A 12,364-nucleotide genomic window follows, 5' to 3' on the forward strand; every position below is an offset into this window, starting at 1 on the left:
TCACAGGCAAGTGAGAGAGTGAATGAGCGAGAGAGAGCGCGGGGGGGGGGGGGGTCTTTTTTCTATTTTATTTTTGGGTACGTTGAAAGAACAGCTTGCCCTTAATAGCTGAAGTGCTGAAATATTAAGCATGTTAAAACATTATTTAAAAGTTAATCTTGGATCTCAGCACTGGAGCTGTCTGGACTCTGCAAACGTAATATTTCATAACCTGTGTGAGAGGGAATATAGTTTCGACCTGTCTCCGTCTGCCCCCTCCCCATTGACTCATCTCACTGGGGTGCCCACTCAAGCCGTGGTCCTGCTGAAATAGCTGTGCTGGAAATAAGTGAATGTAAAGACTGGTTTCGTGTTCTACACGCGTTTACAGTGTGTCATACCCGTATTCCGGGGTCATGCACCCCCACTGTAGTTTGTCTGTTCATCAGGCTCTCCACAGAAGTTTCCAGAATTCACCCTGTGACCGCAGACCCTGTACTGTGACCCCTGACCCTGTACTTGTGTTGGGAATGACTAACATTGTCGTTGCGGAGCGCAGGAGACTGGAGTCCAGCTGTAGACAGGCCGAAACTGGAGGAAATGGAGTCTAATAAATTGGAGGGATAATTGTAGTCTGTACAGTAAATCAATGCGTCCAGCTCGCATAGGATGGTACTTGGCCTTGGGAAAAGACTGTTGATTTCCAATTTCCGAGCCCATTAAAAAGGCATGCGCTTTTCCCACTCAATTAATTATGACGGCCTGTCTTGCTAGCTCCTCTGCGGTCTGCACGCACCCCTCACATTGCTCCACAGGCCTCCTGTTTTCGTTGTGTTTTAAATTTACCTCTTTTCTAATTGACTTTAATGCTTTCCATGTATACCCATGGCACTTGTTGCGAATGTTGCAATATTGCTAAACATTGCGTGATGCATCAGCTGTGAGAATGCCGGGGATTGTGTGAGTGTTCGATTGGGAGCAGTCAGGAAAACACTTCTGAGGGCAGTTTTCTCTCAAGCTGAAATCAATGAGCAGATGTTGGGCCAAGTGCGTGGTTTAGTGGGATCTGAGCGAGAGCTCTGAGGGAGCCGTGTTCCCTCCCTCCGGGCTGGTCGAGAGACGCGCTCCTTAAGACTGCTGCCACCCTGCTGCTAGGATCACAGCTCCTGGGAAAACGGCACTCGCTTACCCCAGCCTGGAATCTATATCACTCCGAGAGGTCTTTGGTAGGGAGCGTCCAGAAAGACTCGGGATCTTTTTCACTTACTGTTTCCTGCGTTGCTGTCGCTGGACCGTTAAGAGTGTGATGCTGTGGTTTCCTGGGTCGGTCCGGGATCCTCGGGTGACCTGCAATGCTGCTCCTTTAATTACCATATGGAAAGAAAAGCAGAGGGGGCATGAACGCTGAGTGTGGAGAAGGAGGGGAGGGGAGTGTGGAGAAGGAGGGGAGGGGAGTGTGGAGAAGGAGGGGAGGGGAGTGTGGAGAAGGAGGGGAGGGGAGTGTGGAGAGGGAGGGGAGGGGAGTGTAAAAACAGAGGGAGGGGAGTGTAATAGATGGAGGGGAGGGGAGCGTAATAACAGAGGGAGGGGAGCGTGATAACAGAGGGAGGGGAGCGTGATAACAGAGGGAGGGGAGGGGAGCGTGATAACGGAGGGAGAGGAGTGTAATAATGGAGGGAGGGGAGCATGATAACAGAGGGAGGGGAGGGGAGCATAACAGGGAGGGGCGCATGATAACGGAGGAAGAGGAGGGGAGCGTGATAACAGAGGGAAGGATCCTCATCCCTTAAACGCCCCACTTGTTGGGACGCGGGACACGCGTTCTGTTTCTCTCTGCTGCACCTTGTTGATGCTCTCTCAGCCTGCACACAGCAGAAAGGTTGCATTAGCTTATTTCTCCACAGATTAAATCTCATATCTTTCATAAAGCAATTTTCCCATAAAACACTGATAATACAAGTCCGGGTAGGAAAGATAGTTGGAGCATTACAGATGCGTGCCCACGGCCTCTCGCTTTCCCGCCTCTGAATGGGAGGAAATTCCACTCTGTGCCCGAGACACGTCCCAGCTCTGAAAGCCCAGAACGTAGATGTATGGATTTGTATGGGCGGAAGAGTGAGATCCCATCAGGGCAGTATATCACTGTGACAGGGGCCTGCAAGGACTCCCCTCTCACTCACATCCACTCGCAAACAGTCACGTGCGATGAATGTCAAACGAAATGAAACTGCGGTGTGAGAGTATTGGTGGTGCGGTTGTGAGTCTTGGAGGGGAAAGGCCTGTCGTTTTCACATCTAGATTTGAGTCTTCATATTAGAATGTTTGAGTATCGTGTGTGTGTGTGTGTGTGTGCGCGCGCGCCTGTCCCTTTTACATCTAGATTTGAGTTTTCATGTTATAATGTTTGAGTATAGTGTGTGTGTGTGTGTGTGTGTGTGTGTGTGTGTGTGCGGGTGTGTGTTGTATATGGTGCTGTGTGCCTGTGATGGAGCACGTGTGTTGTGTTCATAGCCGTGTGTGTGTGTTTACGGCGCTATGTGCGTTTATGGCGCTGTGTGTTTATATGATGCATGTGTGTGTTTCCGTGGTAACCCATGTTCTTGCAAGGCTTCTTGGACCCTTTTTTTTCCCCGTTCGGTAAGGTAGTGACCAGCCTGACCTCAGGTCAGCGCGAGTGGGGAGTACTTTGTCAGCACTAACAGCACATTTACACAATGGTTCCGCCTCGATAAGTGTTTTGTGGGAATAAGCTCTCTCTGTGGCAGCTGAGCACTGCTCTAAAAACACAAATACACATTCTCCTTTTTTGGAGTGAATGTCTGTTGTAAACTTCTCAAACATTCCTCTTTGTTTGTCTCCATCTGTGTGAAGTAGTTGACACTTTCTACTCAAACATTAGCCATGTATGGAATTATTCATTTTTTCTTACCCTTACATCAGCGGCGCTCAGGGGTAGTGGGTAAGTAAAGGGATGGTTAGGGGTGTGTGGGTGGTAGAGGTTTGGGTGTTGTGGGAGTGTGTGCCAGGTTCTTGTGGGAGACCAGAAATTCATCTGCTGTTTGGTTGTTTGGTGAGTGCATGTGGCTCATCAGCAACTAAAACCAGCCTAGTCTTAAAGTCTAGACACTGTGGAAAAGAGGCAGTGTGAGCCTGAGGGGCCCAGCTTCCTGTGCTGGGTTGAACAGGTGAACGTTAATCGTCTGACGTGTGCTCGCTTTTTTTGTGGGGAGTGGATGAATATGCACGTTAACCGTGTGATGTGTGCTTGCATTGACTGTCTGACATGAGCTCGTGCTCTGAGGGGCCTGGGTGAACAGGTGCACGTTTACCATCTGACGTGTGCTCACGTTAACTGTCTGACGTGTTCATGCTTTGAGGGGACTTGGTGAACAGGTGCACGTTTACCGTCTGACGTATGCTCACGTTAACGGTCTGACATGTACTTGTGCTTTGAGGGGCCTGGGTGAACAGGTGCATGTTTACCGTCTGAGGTGTGCTCACGTTAACTGTCTGACATGTACTTGTGCTTTGAGGGGCCTGGCTGAACAGGTGCACGTTTACCGTCTGACGTGTGCTCACGTTAACCGTCTGACGTGTGTTCGTGCTTTGAGGGGACTTGGTGAACAGGCGCACATTAACCATCTCACGTGTACTTGCGTTAACTGTCTGACGTACTTGTGCTTTGAACAGTTGCACGTTCATCGTATAACGTGCTCATGTTAACCGTCTGATGTGTGCTCGTGCTTCATTGGGAAGTTGAGCAAAAGCAAAAGTGGTGTCTTGATTGTGAACTGCACATTTCATTCTTTCCTGTCAGACCTAATTATCGCTAGTTTTGAATGCCATCAAAACACGTTCAGGTTGGCACTGGTGCAGGGGTCTGTCTGTGTGTAGCTGTTTGGATGTGCGAAAAAAAACTCAAGATTTTGACACCGACATGAAATGTATTAAAGGATGCAATTATAGCAATTACAGAATACACATGCTTTTGTTTCTTTCTTTAACATTATCCTTTAACTTAAAATGAGTTGTTCTTTTTCTGCCAAGAAAGAACTTTGCCTGAACTTTGCAGTTTGCGTGGTCTGCACCTCCAGCTTGCTGTGTTCTCTTAGAGGCGGCTAAGACGGAGTGTGTTGTGCATGTTGACGGCACAGACGTTGCATACTGAGTCCTGCTTTGTGGCCCTACAGTATCTGCCTACAGGGGTCCATCAAGACTTTTAATGGCTTTATAAGTGGATTTCAGCCTGCCGACTGTCCACTGTCTGTCTCACTCAACACACAGCATGGAGCGTCTTTACCATTATGCATGATGGTCCATATGGCTGCCTGTGCCAACTAACTCACTTTCTCTCTCTCTCTCTCTCTCTCTCTCTCTCTCTCTCTCTCTCTCTCTCTCTCTCTCTCTCTCTCTCTCTCTCTCTCTCTCTCATGCTGTTGCTGTTACTGTATGGACCTGTCATCTGATTGCTGGAACAGAGCCCGAAGGTCAGTTTCTCTCTCTCTCGCTTTCTTTCTCTCTGTTTACTCACGTTGTCTCTAAACACCCCCCCTCTTTGTGTGTGTTCTGTGTTTTCCTGCACTCTCTCTGTGATGGGGGTCATTTAATGTGTTGTCCATTTTAAGTACACTCAGTTCTTTTGTCTTTTCCAGCGTGTGGCACTTATAATTATGAAGAGATCACTGAATAACATAATTTGCTTGTCTTTAAATGTCAAAGTCCCCTCCCCCCTCTCTCCCCAGCACCATGCAGAGACACACACACACACACACACACACCTTTCCTTTCATTCCATCCTGAGATCAAACGTTTTTAAACAAGTGCTCTGATGACCAATATATTGCAGCGTTTACTGAGGCCATTGAGCCTCCTGACCCGTCAGTCTGTGCTCAGGTGAGTCTGCCAGCAGTCTCCTCTGTCGTCCATCGCTTCACACTCCTCTGGCGTCTTTTCCGTATTTAAATGTGAACGTCTGGTACTCGTGTGGTATGAAACTGGCCTGCCTCCCTCTGCCTGCTGCAGTAATACCAAAGATACTGTCATGTTTATTAATATTGAACATGCTGTCATGTTTATTAATATTGAACATAATGTAATGTATGCATTAGATGTGTGTCATCGTCCGTCCCCCCCGTCTTATTTAAATTCTTTGGCGTAATGCGTTATCTTTGTAATATAACCAGGCCTTCTGAACAAGGCCTTTCAGAACAAAAGTCCGTTTTGTGCTCGACTGAGGAGGACAAGGACCGCTATTTCACCGAGCAGAGACTCTCCCTGTTCAAGAAGTGTGAATGTCTGACGCTGTTTGATCAACAGGACTCGGCCTTTGATGAAGACAGAATCACTGACTTTGCGTTAACATCATTACAGATTCCCTTCACTTGCAGTTCACATATAATTAGCCTCCATTTTAATATCTCTGTGAAATTAAATATTAAAGACTCCCTTAGTAATAATAACAAGAAGAATTCCTGCCCGCATGCCTGCGTGCACGCTCGCACGCACCCGTGCGCCTGCACACTGCGTCAAGGAGAGTTAGCAAATCGGGTAAATGGATGTTGTGTTTGTAATTAAAAGCCAAGCAGAGAAAGGCATTACTACTCTCCTTTTCTCAGTAATTGGCTCAGTCCGCCCGTACAGGAAGAAGGCGAAGAAACTGCTCTGCATGAGCAAAACTGGGCGAGAGAAGCGATTGTTAGAGACGTCTGCGTGTCATGTCATGAATGGAAGTGTTCTGAGCATCTGTTTACCCTTGTGCCATTCAGATGGTTATTAAAAGGGGTTTACAGAGGGCACAGCATGTGCAGGCACAGGCTGGCACGGCCAAGCAAATGTTAAGCTTGGCATGGACCGTGTACATACGGGGAGAGACGAGGGACATGCGTGTGCGTGAGTGAGCACATACTGCATACCCAATGCACAACACATGCACACGCACATGCATTACATGTGCACGGATTGTAGAATTCCTACGGTTTATCATCCACATGAAGGAAATTATTTCTGTCACTTAAGTGCTGGTAATTCAGAATTAACAACAGTATGTGAGACACTGCATAACAGAGTCTCTGTAGACTGTTCACGTCAGACAAGTTCACATCAGACAAGTCATCACGACTCTTTATTAACTGAAGCCCCTCTTTCGATGTGCGGTTCAGCCACAATGAAACTCGGATGTTCGTATCTGCCCTCTGTGAGTGGGATTCTCCTTCTAACCAGAACGATGGTGATTTTATCAATTTTCAGTTCACTAGGGTGATGTAGTTTCTTGTGGACACAAGGGGATCAATGATCTGCGTGTGTATCAGTGCAGTGCATGGACAGATTAATTGAAGGATTCTCCTTCAGTAATACTTGGGCCTGCTACATGCCTCCTGTGGTAGTGGCTCTGAGGTCTAATTTGAATAGAGCCAAAGTGGCATGCATGTAGTCCCTTTCGAGGGAGTAGCGGTGATTGCTGCAAGAAGCAGAAACAAACAAACAAACAGACAAACAGAAGCTCCAGGATTCCTGCAGAGAATACAGTCTCACCTCAGAAGATTCTGCAACACGCTGTGATCTCTCGCTGACTCCAGGGAACCACTTAAAAATCATTTTTGTCAGTAAATAAAAACAAAATGCTTAGAGGAATATGAATATATATATATATATATATATATATATATATATAATATTACACACACATATACACACACACACACACACAGTGATGTTTCCCATGTCATCTTTTAGTTAAAGGGTTTTAGTCTGAAAGGCTTGTGCTGAACCGCTGCTAGTTTCTTAATAAAGGTTTAAAAGCTGTGCTTTAACCTCCAGTAGACAAAACAGAGCTAAAACGCAGACACATTCAGTCTGTAATATGGTAATGTGGGTCACATAAGAGAAAAAAAGATCTTTAACCTTCATAAAACTCATGAAACAGCTATTCGGTGTTAAGCATATTTAATGTCATTCATCCTGCTGACCAGAGTATATGAAGAGGATATCACGAATGCTTTTGGGTTCGGTCTGCAGCGACGGCTGCTTGAAGTGTTTCTGTCAGGCCTGCGATTACAAGGCACAGAGCGGGCCACGTGTCTTAAAATGAGCTCTGTCATCATATGTTCAGTGCCACCTCTCCTCCTGAGAGAGATCATCGCTTAGAACTCATCCGGTGAATTTACCACAATCTAAACCGCCTTTTATCCAAATAAACGTTCGCCTGCATTGTCCGAGCTGTTTTGAGTGCGTTGCGGTGTGGGCTGAATCTATTACAGAACAAATGATCTCCCACTGAACACGGTGGCGGCCATTTAAAACAATTCGTCCCTGCTCTTTGCTGTAAGTGCGTGTGGTTCTGCAATGTCGTGGGAGGCCTCGTTATCGACAGGGCGAGAACCTCCTCACATCTGCCTACCACCTCTGATACAGACACTCGCAGATAATGGGCGCTATGAAATTTCAAGCGAGTCGTGCCGATTCCCTCCTCTCGCTCTCCGCTCTGAGTCCCACTTAACCGTGACATTTAATTTCACCTGGGGATGCGGGGTAATGGAATTGTTTATTAGATGGCACCACGAAGATGGATTTCCGAGCGGCCGAGAGGTTTTAAGGCACGTCCCCCCTCCTCTATTCTCCAGGTACCTTTAAATTGGATGCTGTTGAATGGCCTTCCTGTCTTTTATTTCCCTTTGGCTTTGCTGGCTGTGGGGCTGCATCCCAAATGGGGCGTCGTGCAGAACCGGAGCGTGGCTAAACCCCCCGCCCTGCTCCGCATCCTCTCGCCCCCCCCCAAACACACACACACACACACACACACACTCAGAGACACACATGTATTTACATTGGTTACATTTACATTTTAGCTGACGCTTTTATCCAAAGTGACTTACAATTAGGACTGAACACAAGTTGAGTCATTGAGGGATAGGGGTGTTGTTGACAGGCCCGACAGCGGCAACCAGCAACCGTCTTAGCGCTCTTCAGAGGGCCGTGACTGAGTCTGTAACTGCTGGTCTTTTGAACCCAGCTCGTCTAATGATTGAGTATTACTTTTTTGTGTTACTATTTTTTTGAGATTGTGAACTAGAAAAAGCTAAAAGACTCAGCAATCATTATTATTTTCACATACTGCTGTATTGCTGCTTTTACATTTCAGTGTTCGAGTTTATTTTCCTAAATTTCATCTATTGCTCTGGCTCTACTCCTGTTCTTTCTGGTGAATAAGTGCCCCAGAATGTCTCCTTTAGCACGAGTCGAGTTCATGAGAATTAAAGACCCTCAAAGCAGAGGGGGTTTCATGTAGTCTCACTGTGGTATTGACTGAACAGAGACAGGGTGGGCAGAGACGGGCCTCGTGCTGTCTACAAAACTCAGTGGATGGGTGTATATAGTATATGTATGTGTAAGGATTGTGTGGACTTGTATTGAAGTTTCTAGGTAGGTGTATAGTGTGTGTGTGTGTGTGTGTGTGTGTGTGTACGCACAATGGACTGGGGGGAAAACAATGGAAAAATAATGATGCAATTTGACATTAATGACTTAAGGATTATTTGAAAACGTCACTAAACAAGTAATGCCCCATTACTGTAAATGTTGAATATTAGTTTAGAGATTTTCATGTCAAATATTTGTGCTCTTGTGGTTATTGAAAATAACAATATAATATTGAATACGATGCTATGCTAACACCTGTTAGGAGTAGCTAGTGAGCTGAGGGTCAAACAAGCGGACCGAGGGAAGGCTGCTTACGTGAGCCAATAGCAGCCGTGGTCAGCTCTCTCTCTAGGCTGCGTTCCTATAGGTTGTGTTTGACTAATTGAATTTCACATATTTCATAAAGAGATTGATGTCCTACTACCCACTTCAGCAACAGACAGAGGTTGGAATCGGTTCTATCTTCTGGAAGATATACCTTTGTGGGTGTGCTGCTTTTTGAGGTATGATCTATGACAATTATAATACATTTGTCTCATAAAACTCTTCATATTATAAAAATGTCGTTAAAAAAAAGAAAATATATACATTTAAAAACAAAAATACAGAAATAATAAATCTGTAATCTGTTGGGGCACATGCACCCCCAGTGGGAAATGGGCATGATGCCCATGTATGGTTGTGTGTGGCTGTGGTTCTTGCTGAGGCCCACGCCGACCGGTGCTTCCACATGTCATTGTTTCTTTCTCCCTGCTTTCTCTGAGCTCTATATCTTCCCCGAATTCTGAGCTGTTCCTGAAATACCTAAAATCCAGAACATTCACCAACAGTAGCGCCACAATTGTGGCAAACTTCTTCACAGCTTAGTGAAGACCTTTTAAAAGGCACACAAGTTGTTCATCAAATATAAATGCTAACACCTGAACTCTTGACACTGCACCTTGCGCTAGGTGGCCCATCTCTCTGCGTGCATGCTGTAGGCCTTGCCGTGTGGCTCTAGCTCAGCAGGTGGCAGTATACACGGCCCTGGAGCGACGCGCTCTGGCACGCTCCCTGCCTCTCTGCCTACACGTGTTTACCTTTAGTGCCGGGGCTACATAATGGATCTTATCATGCTAATTAGATCACTGAGAACTGATGAGCACTTCAGCCGCTGCAGTGCGCCGTCCCCGTGTCCTCCCATCAGGCAGCACGAGCTCCTAATGGCAGAGAAACGCACGCTCTATTATCAACACCATCCACTCTCACACGTTTACGCCACACTCCGCTTCCTCCCCGATTCCCCTCCCCCACACACGCTTGTCTTCTCTTCTCACGGCTCCGCTAATTGTGTACAGATGTGTTATTCAGGTCGGACAAGTAGGACATGATCTCTCATCCTCTCAGTGCACAGACAGACATTAGTGGAAGGCCTAGTTTTTCCTTCCAACACAGAAAATCATAATTAGCCTAGATCATGTTTGTGTGTTCCGACTCGAGATTCATTGTCTGGTTCCTGTATGTGCACTGTTACGAACAGCCCGTGCACAGAGGAGTTCATATATGTGTGTTAAATCTTGTTACTGTCTCTGGGTCACAGTTAATACAGACCATAATATCAGGCCAGTGCTTTACTGGAAGTGATGCGCTGTAGGGCGTAACTCTATAGCTACCATGTCTATTCAGATATACAATGATGTCAAATCCCGTGTTCTCAAGGTGCACTCAGTTCTAGCACGTACCATGTGGGTTATTGTTTGATTGGGCATGTATGAGGATGAAATACACCGATGTGTTGGCCAACAATTGGTATTGGCACATACTTCTCATGCTTCTGTCAGTGAACTGTTTAGAAACACTTGAGTTTCCATGGTTTCATGTCAATCAAAAGAGGAATAGATGTTTCTCTGTAAACACAATACACGAAACACGTAAATGTTTAAGGCGTAAATGCTATAAAACCAGCTGTTTAACGTCGTAGAAGACAGCTGTGACCTTACGTTTGAGTAATCAAAAGTCTTCCAAGCAGAACCACTAAATTATTAGGATCTCTAAGGGTTGGAGTTTTTTCACTTTTACGGGTATCAGTGGCAGACAGCATTTTGGTAGTTGCCGAATCTTTGCGCGATGCGAATTTACTGTCCATCCCATGGTTTTCTAATCATCATTTCTGTACCTCGTGACCCGGGCCTAGAGTCTGACGATGCACTGGGATCAAACTCCTTTAGTGTGTGTGTGCGTGTGCGTGTCTATTTGCGTGTGTGAAAGAGAGATTGCGGAGGTGTGTACTGTGCAGGTATTGGGCAGGAGGCGGTACAGCACCTCTAACCCTCTTTATTAATCAGCCTGTCAGACTCGGCGTTGAGATCAATACGATACCATCCCACCAGAGTTGCCAGGGATTAAACCACTTCCACGCGCTCTCTCAGTGCCCTGTCACCATGTTCCGGAACGTTCCGCGAGACCGCCGCCGACACGGGAGCCGTCAGTGCGCTGATAGATATGTAATGAAGTCTCTGTGAATCCGTGATGTGAAGTACTGCCACGTTTCCCCCCTGAAGGCAGAGACACTGCCGTTTCAGTGCTCCATATGGCTGTCTGAGAGATGCTTTGTCCAAGCGTCTGGTTTTTGACCCGATGCTGATGGCATGCTTGTGTAGTCAAGGCAGGGCTGTTCGAGTCTTTTTATTCCTCTGACACGGGAACACGGCGTGAGTTGATGTCCCCACGTCCCAAGTCCTTGTCCGTCTGCAGGCTCAGGAGCCTGGCTGTGGGAGACGCTCAGCGGGGGACTGGCCCTCGCTGGGCGTGCTGGCCTGCACCGCCACAGCGCTACACTGGTCCAGTTGCAGGCAGGTGCTAATAATGCACTCTCAGTAAATGTGCAGGGAGGAACACGAGATGTGGCAGTGGGAACAGTAAGAGAAGGAGACACACTAACGAGGGCAGAGAGAAGGTGAGACGGTGACAGAGAGAGAGAGATTGTGAAGGAGGTTGACTGTAGCTGGGGTGTTTGTCCAGCGCAGCAGGGATTAGTGTAGTGTGAGATGTGTTGCACAGGAAAGCAGGCTGTAGGGCTGGGCCTCGCATGCAGTCAGATCAATGGAACCTATTAAAGCAAAGGAAGAATGGTGCTCTCTTGCTCTCTCTTTCTCTTTTTCTCATTCTTTCTCTCTGTCTCTCTCCCCCTCACTCCCTCTGTTACTCTTTCTCTGTCTCTTTCTTTTTTTTTTCTCAGTGGCGTTTTGGAGAAGATAATTAGCCTTATTTACATAAAATGCAGCGTCAGTGTGGCTGGTGTAGTGGCAGACAGAGCTGTCCACACACATGCTGATCAGGGGGCTAAAGTGGATTTTACTTACACACAGGAACATTCATCAATGGTCAGACTTGTCTTACACACAAACGCGCGCACACAAACGCTGATCAAGGAATGAAAGTGTCTTTTACACACACACACACACACACACACACGCAGATCACAGTAAGGCTGATCAAGGGACAAACGTGTCTGATGCACGCCCCACACATTCATGCGCACAGGCATGTATTTGTAAGAGCACAGAGCAGGTTCCCGGCAGCCTGCGTCAGGGTCTGCAGTGCTGCCAGCGTCATTCTAGTCATGTGCAATCAGATCTCCCGGTAATACACTCTCAGATGAATCCTGCACCCAAATGGCAAAGCTGTTCTCTCCATTACTGCTCCAGCCAAGACTTGCCAGCCAACCCCTCCTTGTCCAACTGCCACACTCCCCTGCCATCAGTTTCATTCTCTCTCACACAAGGTTTCCAGAGAAACGGGACGTTTCAGACAGTGCTCCGTCCTCAACACGGTGGTCAGAGGTCCACACCAGCACAGTGGCCTAATATAAAACTTATCTAATCAGACTGGCTGCAGGATCTGCGGGGAGGTGCAAGGCTGCGTGGGTGTTATATGTAAAAATGGGGGCTGTTCCTTTGTTCTGGTCTCACAGTAGGCTGACTGTAGTGAT

The 12,364-nt window shown here is 47.0% G+C and overlaps 1 protein-coding gene across 1 annotated transcript in view; it reads left to right on the forward strand.

Annotated features, from left to right (window-relative positions):
* Nucleotides 1-12,364, forward strand: part of diaph3 (diaphanous-related formin 3) — a 251,367-nt gene that overhangs the window by 120,596 nt on the left and 118,407 nt on the right. The window contains exon 17 of the mRNA XM_035523093.1: nt 4,458-4,466. Within this exon, the coding sequence (XP_035378986.1) occupies nt 4,458-4,466 (9 nt within the window). The remainder of the gene's footprint in view (nt 1-4,457; nt 4,467-12,364) is intronic.

The sequence above is a fragment of the Electrophorus electricus genome, chromosome 26, assembly GCF_013358815.1.
Source record: "Electrophorus electricus isolate fEleEle1 chromosome 26, fEleEle1.pri, whole genome shotgun sequence".
NCBI lineage: Eukaryota > Metazoa > Chordata > Actinopteri > Gymnotiformes > Gymnotidae > Electrophorus > Electrophorus electricus.